General features: G+C 38.0%; 1 protein-coding gene across 1 annotated transcript in view; it reads left to right on the top strand.

Moving 5' to 3' along the window:
• The window catches only part of LOC147684127 (cytochrome P450 2J4-like), a 109,582-nt gene that overhangs the window by 64,365 nt on the left and 21,930 nt on the right, over positions 1-23,287 (top strand). Inside the window, exon 8 of the mRNA XM_086944511.1 lies at positions 12,014-12,155. Within this exon, the coding sequence (XP_086800637.1) occupies positions 12,014-12,155 (142 nt within the window). The remainder of the gene's footprint in view (positions 1-12,013; positions 12,156-23,287) is intronic.

Here is a 23,287-nt window from a genome sequence, read left to right as displayed (position 1 = left end):
CTTGCTCACACTTAGAATGCTCAGTTTCAGTCAAGTTTAAATACAAGTGATTCATACAAGCAGAGTATACATCATAGATGAAGGTATTGTCGTGAGAGCAGCGGCAATATTAGCACATGTTAAAGTTGCGTAGGTAAGTATTGCATATGAAAAAATCTACACAGTACATGATAATAGATATAAACAATACAAACCTAAGTTAGTCATAGCAATAAATAATATATAGTGTCCATCCTGAGTGGCTATATAAACTCGGAGCGATCATATTGTGGTGTTTGCTACATGCCTTCACATTTTCATTAAACTTTATTGACAAGGTCCTCCCTCTATGAAAACAACTGTGAACCCTGTGGTTCACATAGTGAGTATGCCTCTGTGCTTTTAAGTGCATGGTGAAAATAAAGATCTGTAAAAGAAGATATATCCACAATCCAGTTAAAAACGAAATTCTAATACTAGCCCAAGCCACCTTGTCTTTCACTTTAACTCTCACCCAGTATGCCACCCTTCAAATTAATTGCAGCCAACATTAGTTGCATATTCAATGCATAGCGGGCAAGTGCCCGAATACACAACATCTGCGAGGGTTAAGGCTAGGCAAATCTCATGTGCAGGTAACAATATGTGATATTAACAGGCCAGTGCCTAGTTGTTGCATCCGTTGTATGCATACCACACCACAAGGATGTGATCTCCTTCAAATTAGGGGACCGTTACTGGTGTACAAACACTATGTACAAGTAATATGCCTATGCTTCATTGTTGCATCAGTAATAATTGATGTACATCATACCGATATACTCCCTTCCAATCCAGGGGACAGTACCCACAGTACCTACATAGAGAAAGTAGGAGAAGGAGCGGGAGGGAGGGGTGGCGGAGAGAAAAAAGAAAGAACAGAAAAGGAGATAATGGGACATGGGACAAAGAATACAGGCATAATATAAAGATACAAAAATACAACCACATGTGTATGGTCTTGACTGACAAGATGCAGTATCGCCATGTGACTCCAGAATAAAGGTTTGCGAACCCGTGAAAGTGGCTACCATGGTAGTATGGGCCCCTTCCTGAGCCTCTGAGCATGTGTCAGACCCATTCGTGTAGTGGGACTGGTGTGGATATTTTGAGCGGTTACAGGCACCACTTTGCCGGCACGCCCTTTCGTTCCGGAGCTACGTGCCTAACCTGTGCAGAGGGGTAAAGAGGTGGAAAAGCCAGCATGTCCCCCCCCCCAGGTGGTCCTAACACTCACTGCAGTTTGTGGCCACTTGGGGAGAAAGGAAGCAGCTGCTGCTGTTTGAAGAGGCTCGAGTGAAAACTGCCATCTCTGCTTCCTGCACACTCTGATGAATGATAAGTGCTTCTCGAGGCCAGCTGAGGTTGGGACACCACTGGGTGTTTGAATATGCTGTTCAGTGTACCAGCATTTAACAGTGGGAGGCATGGAAAAATCTGCATGGATTCACGCAGAACTGACAAGGCTGGAAGTTGTGGAAGGCGTACACCTTTAAAAACAAGCCCCCAAGTGACATAACATTATCTGTGAAGCGGGCATTGAGGAAAGCCGTCAGGCTGAAACGAGTCTGCCCAAGCGTTACACCGTATTTTACTGGACATTTGATCTAAGCCTGAAGAAGCAATAAAGTTTTACCTGAGCCTCTGAGCATGTGTCGGACCAATTTGTGTATTGGGACTGGTGTGTTTATATACACGTGATCAAGGCCTCTGAGAAGGCCGAAACGTTATGCTGACGGCGATCTCTGAATCCTAATAAATATTTATTCACCTCAGCCTGGGTCAACTTTCGTTTTCTGGATTGGTGGTACCTGGTGGCTACGTGGGTACACTGGTTTGTGTGGGACGAGTGCGAGTTATATATATATATATATATATATATATATATATATATATATATATATATATATATATATATATATATATATATATATATATATATATATATATATCGAAAACTCCTCTGCCAGTCGACCTTTTGCAATCCCACAAAAACAGGAGCACGGACCACCTTTTAGTGCACAGAGTCTTTGGGTTGTGTTATGTCGGCCATAACACGTTTCAGCAACGAAGTGCCTTAAACACATGACATGTGAGTCAGTCACCTGACAACTTTTATACCCAAGCTTTTTTACTTTTTTCAACATTTTGTGCTTTCTTTCAACACCATTTAAAGTGACAGTACATGTAAATTATAACAGGATATTGCATGAACAATATATTTTTGATTTTGCAATTGCTTCAGATTTTTGACACATGAGTTGTTTCGAAGATCGTGGTATGAATACCCATACTGACTTTTGTTATCATATTTCTGTACCATGTGCTTGTGCAATCTTACGCATCTGTTTTATAAAGTGCAAAGTGCAATATGATATAATCATAATACATATACATAGATACTAATATGCAATAGATATATAAATCTATATAAATAAATAAATATCTTAATACACAAATACTTAAATAGATAAATAAATAAATATATATTTCTAAAAATGTGTAGATTTTTCCAAAAATATATCCATTTACACCATTCATCTTTACTCGAATCTTGGGTATATTAGGAACTGTATATTGCTAGGCATAATTACCCTAGTTATTAAGTTTTTTAACTCCATTTTCATCCTAAAGCTTCGAATCCCCCATGTGATATCCGTCTCTATGTATTAATGTAAATTGGGTATAGATATTGACAGTCCCTGTTTTTCGGTATTCTCTTTACTCCATACTCATGGCCCATTATTCATGCATATAAAGTTTTTTCCTTTTTTGAGCAACAGAAGCCTCTGTCCTCAGTAAAGTGCAAAATGTGAAAAATGAATAACTAGTTGAATGTGTGAAATAATCCCATAAAACCACTTATAAAAACAACACGTAATAACCTGCCATTAATATCAAATTAATTATTTAAGAACATAGGGGCACATGCATCATTGTTCCGTTTTGCGATTCGTAATTTGCGAATTTTAAGGAATCGCAAGTTGCGAATAGCAAAATGGAATGCATCATCATTTATGCGATTTTTTAGAGATTCTGTAAAAATCGCTAAAATTTTGCGAATCGCAATTTTTTTGCGAATTCGCAATTTAAGAAATCGCAAAAAAATCGCAAAATTGCGAACTTGCAAATTCATGCATTGCATTGAGAACACACCCAGAAATCACACACACTGATTAGGCACACCTGAAACCTAGTTTGAACTACAGAGTGGCACTTGGTCATTTGAACTGTGTGTGCTGCAGCAGAAGGAGTGTTTTGGGAGAGCAGCAGAGGAACAAATGGAGCCAGAAAGTGCTAGTCAAGACCTTCAAGCAAGAAAAAGGAAGATAAAGTTCAGTGAACAGGAGTTGCAGATTTTGATAGAGGAGGTTACTCAGAGGCAGGAACAGCTGTTTGGGAAGCAGTCATTGAAGCTTCCAGAAGCAGTCAAAAGAAAGCTGTGGCTGGCCATACAGGCAAAAGTCAATGCTGATAAAAAGTGACAACAAAACTGGTGGAGGCCCTCCCAGGAACGGACCAACTACCCCCTTGGAGGATATGGTTGAGGGGACCCTTGTGACAGAAGCAGTCATTGGAGTGATTCAAATTAACACCTCTGAGCATGCTGGCACTTCACAAGGTAAGTTTACTGTGCGAAATATTTTTTAATTCTAAGCAAATGAGGTTGCAGGTTGTAATTAAGCATTTCATTAGTGCTAAGGTTAAAAGCTATAAAGTTATTTTACTCTTTGCATTATCATATGTAGGTTTAAAAGACATTTTAATGAAGGAAGCAGTGCATCATGGGGCTTGTAGTTTTTCTAACATGTTTAGTACAAGGTTTCATAAAGTTTTAATTTTTATTTTTCACAAAAAACACATCACTATTGAGGTACTTCAAAGGCATGCATTTAGCATGTTTATTACCCAACAAATGTGCATTTCAGTGTTTTTTACAACATGCCATTTCATTACATTGATTTTGTGAATGCCAAGGTCTTCCAATCCAAGACACTTCTTAGAAGATAATGCCCTTGCAAGTGAGGTTGAACTGAAGTTATTGAAAGTGCAGCGTCTGCAAGGGAAGGATATGAGGATTATGAAGGGCAAACTGAGTCATATCAGTGAAGACATCAGTGACATGAGTAAAAGTTTCACATCATTAACAAAAGTGATTGAAGATGCACAAAAGGCGTCATGTGACAATTTAAACCGCATAGCAAATGCATTGGAGACAATTTGTCATGGCATGGAAGCTCAGAAAATTGCAAATTGCAATAGACACATGAGAACAATGATGAGCATGCACACATATGCAAGGGCTTTGAATAGAGTAACTACTAGCAATGCACAACTGATTAAACATACAATTTCCATTCAGAAGGATATTAGACAATGTTGTGGTGAGCTATGTGAAGGTATGATGTCTATGAAAAGTGCTGCTAATAAGATGCAAACTATGGAAAACCTAAATAATTCTGTTGACGGGAGTTTAAACATTGATTGTGATGGAAGCAGTGTCAAAATTAAAGCAAAAGAAGTGTCTGAACGCCGTAGCACAAGAGGCCAAGACATACACACAAGAGAACCTATAGTTTCTGAAAAAATTAAAACTAAAGCTTTAGGTTTGCCTGGGAGGAAGAAATGATTTTCTGAAATAATTTCATAATATGCTCATGATTTTGGAATATGTTTAAAAGTGCACCTTGACTGATTAAAGTTTGATAAAAGTTTTTGTTATTCTCCTACATACATGCAGTAATATTTCTGGAGTGCAAAGCTCTTCATATTATTTGAACAATTATTGAAATAAACATTTTGAATGCAAATTAAATTTATCTCACCTTATTTTAAAAATAATGCTGAGTGATTTCTGCCCTTCTTCTCCTCCCTTCTGCTGCGTCAGGTCCATGTAGTCTAGCATGGGGTTGTTGAGGCCGGTTGTCATTATTTGGTAGCACATCCTCCTCATCAAGCTCAAGGCCTCTCCTAGTGGCTAGGTTGTGTAGGATAGCACAAGCTGCAACTATTTTGCAGCAAACATCCGGCCGATATTGCAGTGCTCCTCCAGTCTTATGCAGAATTCTGAACCTTGACCTCCTTATTATACTGCGAGTTGAAATATGGGCATGGTTATATTGCTGTTCTTTGTTGGTTGTTGGAGTCCTATGTTTATTGGTGAAAATTTCAAATGAGTACCAGTTCAATGCCAAAGCACAAAAGTGAAATACATAAGACATTGATTAATTACATATACCTAGTAAATATCCGTCTCCAAATTCTCCAGACAGCAGGTGAGCATGGATGGCACTATGTTTAAAAATGTAAGAGTCATGGGCACTCCCTGGGTAACTGGCAACTAAGTCAGTGATGATTCCTTTTGCATTGCAGATTACTTGAATATTTAATGAATGGTAATGTCTCCTGTTTCTAAAAATTTACTCATTTTCAGCTGGGGGACAAATGGGTACATGTGTTCCATCAACACATCCTATTACATGTGGGAAATGTGCCATGTTATAAAAGTCTAACTTGGTCTGAAGCAAGTCCTGCTGAGTGGTAGGAAACTTTATGTGATGGTTTATCCTTTGGAGCATTGCATTGAGAAAGTCTTTAAAAAATCTAGACAATGCACTCTGTGAAACCCCCCTAGCAGCAGCAATGACACCTTGAAAGGACCCAGAGGCTAAAAGATGAAGACAACGTAACACCTGTACATGGGTGGGTATGGCTTGAGTCCTACGTGTTTGCCTATGCAATATGGGATCTAATTCTGCTATCAGATCTAAAATAGAGTCAGCATTAAGCCTATACTTGTCATGTATGTCTGCCTGTGTCTGCCCAAGCAAAGTGATGCGCAATCTAAATATTCTTTCATTAAATATTCTTCTCCTCCTTCCTGCCGCTCTCAAACGCCACCTACGTGCTAGCACAATGACTGCTGCCATCCTGGAAGAGTTCCAGAGGTAATGTGGAACCCCTTTTATAGTTGGCTAATCATTTGCACATGTTCTGCAAAAAAAAAAATACCACCTGCTCACACTTCTACTAATTGTAGGAATTCCTATTTGCGATTTCTATGAAAATCGCTAATAGCGAATTTTCATGCATTCCAAAATTCGCAAAACAATTAGGGATTCTTTAAATTTGCGATTCCTTACCAACTCGCAATGCCATTTGCGACTTTTTAAGGAATCGCAAAGACAATTGCGATTCCTACTTCGAATAATAATTGATGCATTCCAAAAACAGAAATTGCATTCGCAAACGGGGTAATTTAGCGATTCGCACTGTTTGCGAATGCAATTTCTGTTGATGAATGTGCCCCTTTGCCCCTACAGATAATAATGAATTTTATTCCCCTAGTCATTCATATGTATATCCTAGGTAACCCTGTTTAATTTTAAGCTGTTTTTTCTTTTTTCTTTTTTTATCTTGCCTGAAACTTGATCTTTCTTTATTATGAAACGCACATCTTGGCTAGCCTAAAAATTGTTGTTACTTACTGAAACATATTTCTACTTTACAAACATGTATATAAATCCTCTGTACTGTTGAGGCCGTTCTGATGTTTCGAATCGAGTTCTAAAATATATCTGGTTTCCAGATTCCGCAGGATACCCTCTCTATTTCCACCTCTTTTGTTAAAGGGTACACCGTCAATGATATACTATTTTAAGAACTTAGGGTCTGATTGGTGGGTTTCATTAAAATGGCGAGCAACAGGGTACACAGGGTTGCAATTTTTGATTGCTCTAATATGTTGTAAAATTCTTTTGTACCCCTGCAGCTTGGTACTTCCCACATATCTAAGTCCGCAGGGGCACTCGAGGATATACACAACATATTCCGTTTTGCAAGTTAGAGATTTCGTAATAACATGGTCTCCAGCCCCAAATGCTTTAGGAATGCTGCTGGTGTTAACCCCATTTTGGCAGGCTTTGCAGGTTTTACACCTGAAAAAGCCCTTCCTTTGACTGAGCCAGTTTGATTTTGGTTGCTCAATTGGGTTATTGACCACCAATTTGTCTCTCATATTTAGGGCCCGTCTATTTGTAATAGATGGTCTAGGAGGTAGAGTAGGCCCTAAGACTGAATCAGTTTTGACTAGTGGCCAGTTTCTTTGTATTATGTGATTAACTTCTTTCTGTTGATTACTGTATCCTACAATCATTCTAAAGTCTTTTGTAGGTTGATTTGCAATTTCTTCTGTTTGTACTTCAGTATTCACATTAATATTAGTCTGCGGTCCAGCTAGTTTTAAAAATTCATCTCTATTGGCTTTTTCACTTTTCAAAACCGCGGCATTAATACATTTAGTACTGTACCCTCGGGCTAAAAACCTTTTTGTATATTCTAGTTGTGCTTTTGTTAGTTCACTTTTAGTGCTGCAGATCCTCTTTATGCCTAGCATCTCCCCGTAGGGGCTGCTCTGAACCAAGTTTTTTGGATGATGGCTCTGCGGATGTAACACTGCATTGACTGCGCTGGGTTTCCTATGCATCTTTGTCTCAATTTTGCCCTCTTCGATATAGATTTCTACATCTAAAAAGAGGACTCGTTCAACACTAATTTCCAGAAGTGAATTGTAAATTTATGTTATTTTGATTAAGCTGATGAATACAATCAGTTGCCTCAGACTTTGTACCATGCCAAATTAAAAACAGGTTGTCTATATAACGCCACCAGCATTTTACATGTTGATTGAGGGTGTTGGCGATTTCTCTATGGAGGACCAGTTCCTCCCACCAGCCCATATGGAGACAGGCGTAACTGGGGGAGAAACTGACCCCCATAGCAACACCCCACAATTGCTGGTATAAAACATGTTGAAACAGAAAGACATTATTATTTAAACAGAAATCAATCATATCCATGATCATTTTACTATAATGTTTGTAAACCATTGGTCTTTGTCCCAAAAAGTGTTCAATAGCCCTCATGCCATCTTTATGGTTTATACTAGTCTATAATTTGGCTATATCCATAGTAATTAGTAGATAGTCTTTCTGCCATTCACATATGTGTTAATTTGCTAGAAAGTCACTAGTATCTCTGAGGTACCAGGGTAAACTTTGTACAAAGTCCTGTAGAAAATGATACATTTATTGCGATGGATGTTCTGTTAGGCTGGTCTTTGCAGATATGATGGGACGTCCAGGGGGATAAATTGGGTCCTTGTGTAGTTTTGGTATAAAATAGAGTACCGGTGTTGTCGGTGTTGTGTTTTTCAAAAACAAGTATTCATCCTTGCTCAACAATCCCGACGCTTTCCAAGCCATCAGTTTACTGTAGAAACTTTCATATATTGATTTTAGCTTGGACTGATCACATCGGCAGTAGCATTCTTTGACTGACAATTGTTTTTGTGCTTCCCCGATGTTGTCTGTTTTGCTCCACATTACAAGGTTTTGCCCTTTGTCTGCATTGCGTATTATGATTTCCTTATTGTTTGAGAGCTTCTTTATCAATTGATGGTATTTGAGTTCCTGTTTGTTTTTTATTTTGCCTTTCCGTTTGTTCGTTTTGTAGTTGAGCTGTTTTAATTCTTTAATTATTTTTTCATGGTATACATCAATGTTGTCTCTTGGCATGATTGGGACAAAGGTAAAGCGAGGTTTAAACTTTTGTCTTTGTCTAGAAAATCCTTCACTTATGCTTGTTGAATCCACAACACTCGCATCTGGTGGCTCATTGCCTGCCAGTGATTGCAAATCCATAAGCAATGATCTATCCTGGCTTGCAAGGTCTGGATATGTTATTGTATCCTCTAGAGACGGTGAACTTACTGATTCCTGGTTCTTAGATTGATCAGCTGTATTTTTTAGGAGGTGATATTTTCTTAATTTTAATTTTCTTATGCCTCTATAAATACCCATTCTGGTAGATGCATAGTCAAAGGAACTTTCAGGTGCATATGATAGACCGAAGGACAACAATTGCAGTTCAGCTTAATTTAAGACTACATTAGACAAATTTGTAACAGTGATAGTTATATCCTTCTGAATATGTGAATTGTCTTCACTGCTTATTTCCTGTTCCACCTCTGTGTTTGGTATCTTCTGGTGGTTTCGCCTTTTCCTTGCCCTTCGATTTTCTCTGCATTTGCTGGTGCTGGTTTTGGTGGTTGTTTTTTGGGGCGCAGTGTCTGTTTGCGCTGCTCCACTAAAAAGTCCAGTTCTTCTACATATATATATATATATCTATATATATCTATATATATATATATATATATATATCTATATATATCTATATATATATATATATATATATATATATATATATATATATATATATATATAGATATATATATATAGATATATATATATAGATATAGATATATATATATAGATATATATAGATATATATAGATATATATATATAGATATAGATATATATAGATATATATATGCAAGAAATTAAAGGGAGCACACTCAATCAAGATTGAAACTCGGATACTTTATTTCACCGAGATGAAACACAGGACGAGTTTCGGCTTTGTGCCTTTTTACCACTATACACACACATACTCAGGGGCCTCTGCATATAACTGTGTATAAAGATGATTTTTGGTATTATTTTAGAAAAAATTGTAGAAGACTTTAGTCTTTAGTCTGACTCAGATTGTTTTTATGGTGGGTTTTTTTTGACGGTTTATTTTTACTGTCATATATTTGCACTTGCACTGGCACTTTATAGACTTATTTTGCACACCTTGACTCCCAGGGACCAGTTGATGGAGAAATGGCTTTTTGAGACAGGGTTGGGAGATTGCCAGAATTAATCTATGCCCACTTTGGCCAATATTTTCAAACAGAATTGACGTATTTCTTCTGAAAGCTTTATTTGAGTAGCTACAGTTGAACAGTATATCATGTATTAGGCAGTGACCATATTCTGTTCCGTGCGATAATATTGGAACAAAACAACATATATGTGGATTTTATATATTTCCCGGTTTTTAAGAATCTAAGATTTGATTTTTATGAACTTTATATGGAATTATGAATTTTTAAATAATTGATATTTATTCAATGTTTATGCATTAGCCCGATTTATCACCTTAAAAGTATAGGGGCCAGTTTCAGCTACAAGAAAGTATTTCTTTGATGTTTATATCTGTTTAAGCTCTGCCTCATTTGCACTAGCACTTTAAATACTGGTCTCTGCCAAACGCAACTTGCCATGTGATCAAGCTTCAGTGGAAGCGAAACGCGTTATGGCGGCTGGCTGGCTGAAAATAAATCACTTTGATTAAGCACCGATTTCTGGGTCTGCTCTTCGTCATTTTTAAAGGCAGGAGCCTTTTTCTTGGTGACGACTTACTTGTATATATATATATATATATATATATATATATATATATATATATATATATATATATATATATATAATGTTTAATAATGCTCTTATAGTGTTATGGTATTCACACCGTTCTGAACTTGACAAAATTACTATATCAATTGTAAAGGCATTTAAAACTACCCTCTTAATTCTTAATGTACTTCAAAAACTCAGAGCAACTAAATCCTATTTCATCGTCTTGCAATCCCTTATAACAATAAAGAAAACTTTTAAAGGATTTTTGCATTTGATACAATAATTCTGTCAAGAAAATGTTTAAATAGTATTTGCTTTCGATGCAAAGATTTTTGCAATACGTGTTTACAGAGAAAGCAAATACATCATTAACCCCTTTGGCGCTGGGCTAACTTCCCTGCGGTGCGGGGGAGGGGGGCCGCCAGCGGCACCGCAGTGCTCGTGACGAGCTGAGCTCATCATGCAGCACTGTGCTCATGACGAACTGAGCTGATCACGACTTCGCCCACTCAATGGAACGCCCCACACAGGAGGGGAATTAGCCCCGCGTGGGCGTTCCGCATCCATTATGACGAGCTCAGCTCGTTATGAGCACAGCTCCACTGTGCCTCATGACGAGCTCGTCATGAGCGCCGAAGAGGATAATACTGCTTTCAAGTGGTACAATCAATTAGACATGATTTAAATCAGCTTTCATTCATTAATAAAGAAAATAATTAATGAGAAAGAAACAGTGAAACCACCTTTAACTCAGGTAAGAGTATATATTTGTAGCTTCATATATGTTAGGTGCTCAAGTGATCACAAAGTGAGTGATAGAAAAGCCGAGCAATAGACTGTATGACGCAACAGGGCAAATGCGAATTCCATAATTTGTACAAATATTTGGTTCTTAAAACTCAGAAACTCAAACAGTTCATTAAAGTTCAGTTCAAATTGCATCTTTAACAGCATTTCAACCCATGATCATTTAAGGGTCATCATCAGGACAATGTAATTTTATGTGAAGCAAATACACATTCTTGAAAATAGAGTCATATAATACAATTGCAAATGGGAAAATGTGATAGACTGCCTTCAATAAAGCAATGAAATGCTCCCTTAAAATATGGGTCCGAAAAGTTATTGAGGCATACTCATTGAACTGCAAGGAGCAAGGAACTGCTCTAATCATTCATAACAGAGGCAACTGATTAGCGTGGACACATCTGTACAGATTTGCTGAAATTAAATTTTTGGACATAAAGTTTATCGAAGAAATGCTCAGAAGAGGAAAGCTATATGAGCTGGGTGAGAAACAAGAAAGTGTGGCTGAGCAATGTAAAGACACAATTGTGGAAGCTCTGTGTTTACCTCTGAGTCTGTAGGACAGTGTGTGGGTGCTGCAGATTTTAGTGACAATGTAGTTAGTGCTATGTTGTCTCAGATTGTCTCAGATTGTGGAAACAGTATATGCTACATGTGGCTCAAGAACATTAGGCACAGAGTAGGGACAATATCATATGATAAATAAAGCAAGGAACACTGATATTTCAGATGGCAGTGGAGATTTACTTTCTTACCATTTTTGTTTGTACTGAATTCGGTTTAATGATGGATCATAAGCAGTTTATTAGAAGTTGTATGGAGTACTGGCAAGTTACCAATCTGGAAATCACTCTAACTAAACAAGTGTGTTTTTCTTTTTTAAAAGGGTTCTCTCGTCATAGCTAATCTTTCCTCTTCTCTGTATGATCCCGACCACTGGGAAAAACCCCGGCAATTCAATCCTGGCCATTTCCTGGATAAGGAAGGGAACTTTTTTCAAAAGGATGCCTTCTTACCGTTTTCTGCAGGTATGCCTTATCAGGGCTTAGAACAGTTAGTAGGTTAAGAATAAATAATGTCATGCTCCTACTTGAATCAGCCTGTGTTCTTGCTACCTTTTCTATAATTCAATATGGGTTGTCCACTGATTTACTAGGCTATTAATATTAAACAACCAGCTAATTTGATTTGTTTTTTTTTCTAAACAAGCACAAGCCTAAACTGCAGCTTCACCACAAATAATTACAGAAGCATGTGATACAAGTGACATCATAGAACATCTTATTAAGGCAAATTGCATATATAAATTCCCAGATAAAGTAAAATAGAAGTAAGAATGACATTGAACTTGTCGTTGATTGTATTGATATCCATAGAAGTCACGTTTACAGTATGTGCTTCACACAGCATTAGGAGGTGAAATGTATGGGTTGGTGCTGACCTGTTTGTTTCCTGCTATGGTTTGTGAGGTGTATGTTGAGCATAAGAAAATGCTAATTAAACCCAGTTGCACATCTAGAGTGAGCTCAAGGAAAATCTCCTGTTTGCACCCTTCATCACCCTATGTTTTATTTGTTCTGAAATATGTACACAATAATCAGAATACAACTCTTCAATATCTAACTGTATGTGTCTAAGTTTGTATTCTTCTCTGCTAGATACCTGTGACATATGAACGTCTAGAAACTTACAGGCATACCTACATGCAGATCTCTCCCTGGTGTGTCATACAGGGGTATTGTCACCCAAAAAAACAACTTTCACCCTCACTCCCCCTTACCTGTCAATAAAAAATATTAAATAAGGCACTAAGGAGGGCTATGTTTTATCCCGTTTTAAAAAGCAAACCCACTCATCTTAACAACGAACAGAGGGCTAGATGTAGGTAAATCTAATGTACCGATTCATAAATACCGAATTTTACCGATTCGGTATTTATGAATCTGTAAATTAGAAGGAAGGCAGATATATGTAATTTTTAAAACACAATTACTGAATCTGTAAGCTTCAGTATTTACCGATTCGGTAAATACCGAATCGGTATTGCCATTGATTCCTATGGGCCTTGAAGCCCATAGGAATCAATGGGAAATACTGATTCGGTATTTACCGAATCTGTAAAAACCGAATCCTGCAAGGGTGCAGGGGGTGTCACTTTGACATCCTCTAGCACTACAAGAACAGGCTTATGTGACATGTGGCACACATACATGCCCTAAGGGCATGTCTGTGTGTCACATTGCACAGGTGTGCATGCACAGATGTGCATGCACACCTGTATCTATTGTATCTATTCTAATAAAGTACGCTGAAATCAACAGAGTGGAAATTTAAAAAAACATTGAAGACCTCATGGGCAGCAGCCATCTGTAGATCTACAGACAAACATACTTTGGTGTTGATTTATTAGAAATACAGTCATCATAAGCATTCAATAATTAATCACACAATTAATCACACAGGCCACACTGTCAATCACTTCGCAGTTAGCGAAATTGAGCCTCAACTTAATAGCTGAATGACTTCAAACATCAGTGGGTTTTAATTTCAACATTTGGATAAGATGTCTAACTTTATTTACCTTCTGACAATTGATCTTCACTTGAGAACACACTTTAGTAATCCTGTCCAAAGCGCTTTACATTAGGGTTGGGCAATGAGGAAAATAGTATTTTGGTAAAGTAACTTATTTTGAAAATTCAACTATAGACTAAGGGCCTTATTATGAGTACGGCAGTTGATAGGACCGCCATAGTCGGGGTGGCAGTCCGACCACTGGCACAGCCTGCAGTATTATGAGTTTGGCAGTCGGACTGCCACAGGTACGCTGCGTCCGCCAAGAATCAAGGATCTTGAGGCAGTTGCTCAACTGCCAGGGAGCTGTAATATGATGGCGGTGTGCTGCGGCACCGCCTAGCAAATTATAAGTTGGCTTTCCACTGCCACGTTAATCGCAGTGAGCTCGCCATGAAAAGGGTGGTAGAGAGTCAACCTATGCTCCTGGACTTGGGGGTGCATATAGGGGGTTCAAGCAGTAGCCCCCTGGATGTGCACTACCAGTTCCTGCATGGTGAGGCATGTAAACACTACAAAACAGTATGGGGACTTTATACCACTTTTTTGGCAACAGACATTTCGACACTGCAGAGCTTATTCACAAAGTGCTGCAGTTGAAAGTGGCAAAATGACTGGGGGCAGGTTGGGGAGTGGAACATGGCCACAAAGGGGCACTCCCCCATAAAAAAATAACAATCACCCCGGGTCAAACATCACCATCAAGCGGGTGTCGGTGTTCGCCTCAGCGGTGAAATGCCTGAAAATCTCACAAAAAATACATGACCTCAATAATGCCTACCTGGTTATCTTATTCCGCTTACAATTGTCAATTATATTATAAACTGAATTTTCAAATATAGCACAACCACTAAAACCAAAATCTTTTTTTGAACACATGTACATTAAAAACACAATACAAGCTATTCCATCTCCAATGTAAAGCATTTTGGGGAATATGTTGCCCACTGAAAGGATCAAATGTACTATTCACACTCCAAATTAAACCATTTTGGGGAAGGTATTGAACAATAAAGAGGTCACATTTACTGCTCCCACTAAAATTGAAACCACTTTGGGGAATTATTGGAACGTTGAAGGGGTCGAACTTCTTATTCCCCATCCAATCTAAAATATTTTTGGGAAGGTTTTGGATACTGAAGGGCACAGATTTGCTATTACCACTCCAATCTAAACCACTCTTGCTAATGTGCTGCACTCTGAAAGAGTCAAATTACTATGTGTACTCACCTTGGCAAATGTTTTAGACAATGAAAGAGTCAAATGTACTATTCCTTCTCCCATCTAGATCATGTTGGGGAAGGTGTTGGACACTAAGGGGATCAGATTTACTATTCCCACTCCAATCTAAACCACTTCCGGGAATGTGTTGGATATTAAAGAGGTCAAATTTGCTTCAATCTGACAGTGAAGGGGTCTGTTTTACTATGCCCATTTTAATCTAAACAACTTTGGAGAATATCGTAGACATTACAGGGCTCAAAATGAATACCTAATGTAACCATTTTATTGAAGGTGTTGAACTTTAGAAGGGTTTAATTCACTATAGCCACTCCAATCTAAACCATTTTGGAGAAGGTATTGTAAATTAAAATAAATAAATGACCTATTATAAACCATATGATATAAATGTAAACCTGTAATAATCATAGTATTTACTATTTAAAACCAAAACAATAAACAAATGTTTGAAAGAACTTTATAACTATTACATTGACATAACAATACATATTGAAAAAATAATAACCAATTTAAATATGCTAGGGTCTACTAATATATAAATTATTAAACAAATTCTTATAAAAATCAAGATAAAAATATTTTTTAAATGTCAATTGAATAATAATGTGTATTTAAAAACACTTGAATGGTATTTAAATATTTATTTAAAAAATGAAGGATTTCTTTCATAATATATTAAAATGTACAATTAATAACAATGATAAATGACTTTCAATTTAATAAAATACATTTTAAATATTAAATTAGAAATTAAATATTTCAATACAATATAAATTTACATATATATAAACAGTCAAAAGTAATGGAATTATACATAGGAAATTCAAACTTAAAATATAATCTAAATAAAGTAATGAAGAAACAAACATACAATTAAAATTCTATGAAATAAATAAAATGTACAATTAAATATTATTAACTTTTAACCCTTTCGACGCTGATGACGGAACCGCTCCGTCATCAGCTGCTGTGCTGATGACGGAGCGGTTCCGCCATGGCCCGCCCGCCGCTCATGCGCGGCGCGAATTCCGCGCCTGCGCTTAGCGTTCTATTGAGCGGGCGGGGCCATGACGGAACCGCTCCGTCAAAAGCACAGCGCAACCGCGGCTGGTGACGGAGTGGTTCTGTCACCAACATGCGGCCGCCGCGCGGCCGCCCCGCCCACTTAGCGCTGGGCGGGATAGCCGCCGCAGCGATGTGGTTAAAGAAATATAAATTCAAACGTCACAATATATAGTGGGAAATGCTCAATTGGAAACTACTTTGTATCGTAAACCTACAGCAGGCAATAATATACTGCATGCAAAAAGCTTTCACCCCACTACACTTGTTAATAGTATCCCTTATGGACAATTGCATAGAGCGAGAAGGGTCTGATGTACTCATACAGACTATGAGACTATTGATAAATAGATGCCAGTTGATTTTAACGGAGGGGATACTCGGATGAGACACTACAGGCAGCATCCAGTAGAGCATGAGCTCAGACATGAGAAACAGTTTTGTTTACCCCCTCTTGCACCAAGATGCAAGATCAGAAATCACTACCGCAAGTGTGCAAAGGTTTCTATAAGCATTGGCACCCTATTAAAAATGAACCTATAATTGGGTCTATGGTAATGAATTTCCCTCATATGACATTCAGGACAGCAAAGTCCATAAAACACTATCTGGGAACAAGTGATTTGGAAACTGTACCATCCAGTGGACATGGCTAATATGCAAAGAAGGTTTCTTAAAATGCACTAAGTGCAAAGCATATAAAAATGGTAAAAACAGAACTAAAATGTTGAACCGCTTTAAGAAAACCATCCAAATTAAAGGATACTTAACATGCAGAACCTCCTTTGCTATATTTGTATTGGAATGTCCCTGCAAAAAAACAACATGTGGGAAGCACAGAATTTTGAAAAAGTACATCATAGTGACCCGACTGAGTGAGCATACAGCTATTTAGCACATGTGCCCCCAAGAAAAACTAGGAGATAGGGAAAAATAATTATATAGACTGGAAACCCACTTCATTTTGGACTTAGGTACAAGGGAGCCTCACAATTTTAATGTTGATGAAGGTTTGTATACTTGTCTGGCGTAGCCTGCCTCAATCCTCAACACAATCCTTTTGAGTGTTTTTCTTGTTACCTTTTATTTAGTTTAGATTTTTTAGTTTATTTTAGTAACGCAAATCTGACATTACAGTAACTTAGTGTTTTTATCTATTTGACTTTGATGAATGACTTAAGTTAGAATCACCTAATTGGTGATATAATCAGGATAATATTTGCCCACATGGGTATTGTGTCAATTAGCAATAAATTGTAAAAAATAGCAGTATCCTTTGGCACTTGCCATTATACATTATTTGTATTTCGAATGCACCTATATAACAAGAGTATTTAAGGACTTGCACTTTATTGCTAGACATATTTCATGGTATGAGGTATTTTAGCATCTACCACACCGCAATAGCCCTGTTGGGAGGGAAAGAGAGTGTACGGAACCATATTAATGCACTTGCATTTTATTTCCAATTATTACTATGAAGTACACATGTGCAAGATTTTTGTATCTCTATATTCAAATGATACTCTTGGATGCATTGAAGTTTAAATTCAACTACTATTTGTTATGTGCTGCATTGAAACGCTAAAAGTTCTTTTGTAAAATCAAGTCATTTAACGGATGAATTGCCACTTAAAGATGGCGGCAATACTCATAATCTATGTGTGAGACCTTTGTCAGTTTCTATGTTCTTTCTTTGAATCACATGATATATACAGAGGAGGAATGATGCTTCATGAACAAGGTTGTTGTATACAACCGAAATGTGTTGATTAATTTGAGGAGCCTTGTTTGGAGCGCCATACCTGGTGTTTCACAAATTCAAACAGGAGTACCATTTCATTACTTTGAACGAAGGATGGCTGTCTTTGTGTTTACGGACACTCCCTCCATGCTGTGGCTTACTGGCAGACAGCTGATATCGCAGACGCGATCACTTGCTAACCCGGAAGTGGTATTATCCGAGCCAGCCCCCTGCAGCTATGTCTACTGGATTTCGCAGCCAAACATTCCCAAAGGAAATATCGGAAGGACCTGAGGAGATGGTGGACGCCAAGGTGCCATAACGTTTTTCCCTAGTGGTAAGCTGCTAACCAGACTGGTGCTCAATATTGCAGGGGGTAGAGATTGTGGAGTCTAATATTGTGCCAAACTTGAAGCAACATTTGACCTATTGGAAATATTGCATTGTATCCTTGAAAGATTATTTCTACAGCTGACGCTCTACGGGACCGTGAGGGCGTAGCAGACGCCCTCTTTCTCAACCTACATAAAGTTGAGGAAGTGCAGGGAGGTCAGGCATCAAATTTCAACACAAATATTGACGTCAATAGTTTGCTTAAGAAATTAGAGAAATTGCTCCGTACTGAAATGACAAAATGGTGGGAGAAAAAATCTTTGGAAAAATATAAAGAAGCAGGAAGGTTCCTGCGTGGATTACGAGTTATGATTGCTCCCTCATTTGAAAACCGTAATCCCCTCATGTTAAGGGAGTGGGCAGCAAACAATTTGGATGCATCGATGAACATGGTATCTATTCTAATAAAGTACGCTGAAATCAACAGAGTGGAAATTTAAAAAAACATTGATGGGGTAAATGCTATGCTGGAACAGGTAAAGAAAGGGCAAGATGAAATTGAAGCCAGATTGAGGAAATATGAGGAAGCCATTAAAAGCGAGAAAAATATTCAAATTCACGAGGAATAAGAGCGATTATGAAACTGGATGCATCTTTACCTTTTCTAAGAAATTGAATAATGTGAAAAGGAGAGCGCTCATGAGCAAAAAATCACTAAAATCATCCCTTCCTCCACAGTCGCTCAAAGCGAGTTACAATTGTCATGCTCTGAGACCAGCAATGCAGAAAGTAGCACTGAATCTGAGGACAACTATGGCAGTAAAACAGTACAATTACCAACTAACTTCACTCCAGTAGAAGAGTTTCATTTTTTACTGGAGGACCGACGCCAAAACACTGCAACCGGGTAATCTTGTAAGGAGACAAGGAGAAGAAGGAACTAGCACAGGAGTCAAAGACGGAAACTCAACAAACAATGGCAGAGGCAGGAAAGGGAAGAACTGGATTCAAAGTAAGTGAATTGGACAATACTGTTATAAATCTATCCGATATAGTTCTTTCCACTGCTGAAAAACAACTGCTGTCATTAGGTCTATCTTATTGCCCCACTAGCTGTTTCACATATACCCAGATGAGGGTAGATGTCTTTAAATTCAAACATAAACCAAAGCTTAAAAAACACTTTCAACTCAAAAAAGCAACTGACATTGCATCTAATTTTGGGCCACCGCCGTGACTCTGTTCCATCTTACAAGTATCAGACATAAGCACTTTGAGGTCCTTACAGTCCCTGGCCACTGATGAAGATCATGTGTCCAATTATAGTCAGGACGATTTGCGTGAACTAGGTGTTAGTTGTAGCAATCCATCAAATAGCCCCTTTCGCCCTCCTTCCACATTTATCCCAATGATGCCAAAAGATGCCATCAATGTGTTTAGTGAATGTGTTATGGAAGCTCTGAAAAAGTTAAACATAACTGTCATGCAGCAAGCTAGAAGTATTCAGAAATACAATACTCCAAACTCATTCACAAACTACAATCTAACACTAATGTTATCATCAATAAGGCAAACAAGGGAGGCAACATTGTGTTATGGCCTTGGGCCCGGTATATAGAAGAGGCAAAACACCATCTGAATGATGTTGACTGCTACAGAAAAGCCAAATTTGAAGAACTAAGGCTGAAAAATGTGTATCCTATTACTTCAGTACTGTATTGTATTCCTAAAATTCATAAAGATGTTTTACCAGTGCCAGGGAGACCGATCATTTCAGCTCAGAAAAATCTTCTAGAACCATCGTCAAATATGTTGATTATTTTTTACATGAGTTCGTTGAGCACCTCCCTTCTATTATCAGAGACACTGGACATTTTGTAGACAACTGTTTTTTGATTGTTATGGACATGTATCCACTTTATACCAGCATTCCCCATTCGCATGGTAATAATGCAGTACGCTATTTTTTAAACAAACGCAGTATTCATATGTATGAACATAACAAAATGACTTTAAGAATGATTGAAATCTGTTTAACCAACAACGTGTTTATGTTCAATAAGGAAATTTATCAGCAGCTTCTTGAAGTGGCGATGGGGGCATGCTTCTCTCCTAGCTATGCGTGTTTACACGTTCGCTGCTGGGAGGAGCATGTCCTCAGAACAACCCATAAGGCTGTTTTTGATACACATGTACTCCATTGGTGGATATTCATTGACGACATCTGCTTAATTTGGAAGGGATCTATGGAATCTACTATACAGTTTGTGAGTAGCCTGAATAACAACATGCTTAACCTCAACTTCGCTGCTGACATCAGCAATGAGAGGGTACATTTTCTTGATGTTGAGATTTACATTGAAAATAACTCGATCCATGCAAAACTCCATAGAAAAAAGACTGCTGGCACCTCTATCCTTCACGCCAGCAGCTCTCACCCAAATCACCTCATGCATAGCATTCGTTACAGAGAGTTTCTGAGAATCAGGAGTATATGCAGTCCAGAGGCCGATTTGAAATCTTGCCAACTGGAAGCTTTCCAACGATTTACTGCCAGAGGTAACAAAACAAATGAATTGAATGCAGCACAGAGTGTAATAATCTTCCTTCAAAAAAGGGTAAACCTGTTCAATATTGAAAGATTTTGAGTCTCTCTCAAATTTGGCACTTTTATCATTTATTGTGTTATCCTTAAAGACCGGTATGTCCTTCTCGATTTTCTCTAGGAGTGTTTTAGCATCAGTGACCGCCTGATTATTTTTAATTGCTTGAGTCAGTTCCTCTATTTCTTCTAATTCCTTATTACAAAGTCTCTGGGCTGTTTCAATCGTGTGAACCATAGGTTCTGGCTGCATTTAGTATTAGAGAGACTCAAAATCTTTCAATATTGAACAGGTTTACCCTTTTTTGAAGGAAGATTATTACACTCTGTGCTGCATTCAAATCTGGCAGTCTCACGTAGAGTGCTACCTAACTACCAAGGTAGATCAAGAAACAGGTTTTCTACGTTCTCAGAAACATCATCTTCTGAGTCCTCTGGGTCAGATACAAGAAGTAATAATTCTAAGAAGCAGGTTTCTTTTTTAGAGAAGGGTCCACAACAAAAAACAAGGTACAGGGCGCCATGGGAAGTGAGAACTCGGAATAGCTTCTACAAATTGTAGGGGGGTCTACTACTGTTGTCAATTTATCAGCAAGGGTACTCACTAGTGATGAGGAAGCTGTATTGAATTTGGTGTTGAAATTTGTACCATGTAAACAGACTGACTATTCAAAGCTCAAAATGGAAGCAATAACGTTTTGTAGGAAAATAACACTTAAGGCCTTTTTTGCTAACCAACAGTCAGCATCTAATACCAAGGTGACAGGACAGAGAAATAAATCTAAATTTGTTCCCAGCCAAAACATCCCCAAAGAAATACATGCATTTGAGCAGGTATTGTTGTCATCCATTAATAAACTAGAAAAGACTAAGAAATATGTTCAACAAAATATTAGTCTTAGACAATGAGCAGCTATAAAAAGTTTAATAGAAGAAGCATCAGTGGTAATCAAACAAGCCGACAAAGGCGGGGCAGTTGGCATCTGGCCGCGCGACATGTATTTGAGTGAGGGATTGAAGCAGGTAAATAACAGCACTTAGTACCGACGGCTTCAGGAAGATCCAGTTACACAGATACAAGGAATGATTTAAAGAATCCTACAAATAGGTAAAGACAACGGGTTTCTGGGTCCAAAAGAATGTGATTTTTTGGTGAAAAAATTCCCCAGGACCCCTGTTTTATATCTTTTGCCAAAGATTCATAAAAATCTCAGCGAACCCCCCCAGGACGTCCGATAGTCTCGGGGTGTGACTCTTGTCTTGAGCCTATTTCTTAATATGTGGACTTTTTGAAGCCATTCCTCAAGGAGGTCAAATAGTATTTAAGAGATACAACAGATTTTCTGATGAAAGTAGAAGGAATCTCATTTGATCAACAAACCCAAATTATGGTGACGATGGATGTTACAAAGCTTTATACGCAGATCCTCAGGACGAGGCGTTGGAAGTGATGGAACTATACTTAGAGAGCAGGGAAAGACCACATAGAGTGCCATCATCATTCATTTTAAAATTGGCTGAAATTGCTCTTAAAAAGAATTACTTCACCTTCAATGATCAATTTTTTATGCAGGTAAAAGGCACTCTGCCGTGGGGTGTCCTTATGCCCCAGAAATGGCAGTGCTGTACATGGCCCAATATGAAAAAAGATTTGTGGAGACTAATAACCCATTTAGAGACCATATCAACCAATCGTTACGCTATATAGATGACATCTGGCTACTGTGGCAGGGGAGCCAGGTGGAGCTGTTGGCGTTCCATGAATGGCTGAATGCCACACATGAGGATATAACATTTTCCATTGAGTATAGTAAAACTAAGATGACATTATTGGATGTGGAGTTGACATGTGTGGAAGGGCATTTGTAAACATCTTTGTAGTACGGACAAAAATACCATTTTACATCACAAGAGTGCCCGTATGAGGAACTTAAAAGCAAATCTTCTATATGGGCAGCTCCTAAGAATTAGGAGGAACTGCACGGAAGTCAGTGATTTTGAAGAACACGCCCAAACCTTCTGTAGGGAAATGATACATAGAGGGTATAAAAAAAAACCTCTTAAAACAATCATTCAAATGGGCACGATTCACACCACGTGAATGCCTCCAACGGGTTAAAGAGAAAAAAGAACTTGACACATTGGTATGTGTAACTACTTATGGGCCAGATACACATAGTATGATACAGGTGGTACTAAAAAATTGGCACCTACTTGAAGACCTGGTATGTCCTTTTCCAAGACAGATCTTTGCTTTTAAAAAGAACCAAAGTATAGGGCAACAGATTGTCCGAGCAGATGTTACAATACCTAAAGTGAAAAGTGATTTACTACCCCAATTGAACCTGAAACCAATTGAGGGCCACCACAAGTGTGGGAGTTGTGTGGCATGTCCCAATACAATTGAAAGAAATGAGTTTAATCACTTAGGCACAAAATGGACACATTCGGGTTTTTCAAACTGCAAAACAAAAAATTTATTTTATGTGATAATATGTCTCTGTATGAAACTTTAAATAGAAAAGACCAATCAGCAAATCAACATGAGAATTGCCCAACACAGGTCCCGCATTAAAAAGAAAGATCTGACAGCCCCAATAACG

The sequence above is a fragment of the Lissotriton vulgaris genome, chromosome 11 (assembly GCF_964263255.1).
Source record: "Lissotriton vulgaris chromosome 11, aLisVul1.2, whole genome shotgun sequence".
In the NCBI taxonomy this organism is placed as follows: domain Eukaryota; kingdom Metazoa; phylum Chordata; class Amphibia; order Caudata; family Salamandridae; genus Lissotriton; species Lissotriton vulgaris.
Note: the sequence above shows the minus strand (reverse complement) of the source record. Positions and strands in the feature narration are given on the sequence as shown.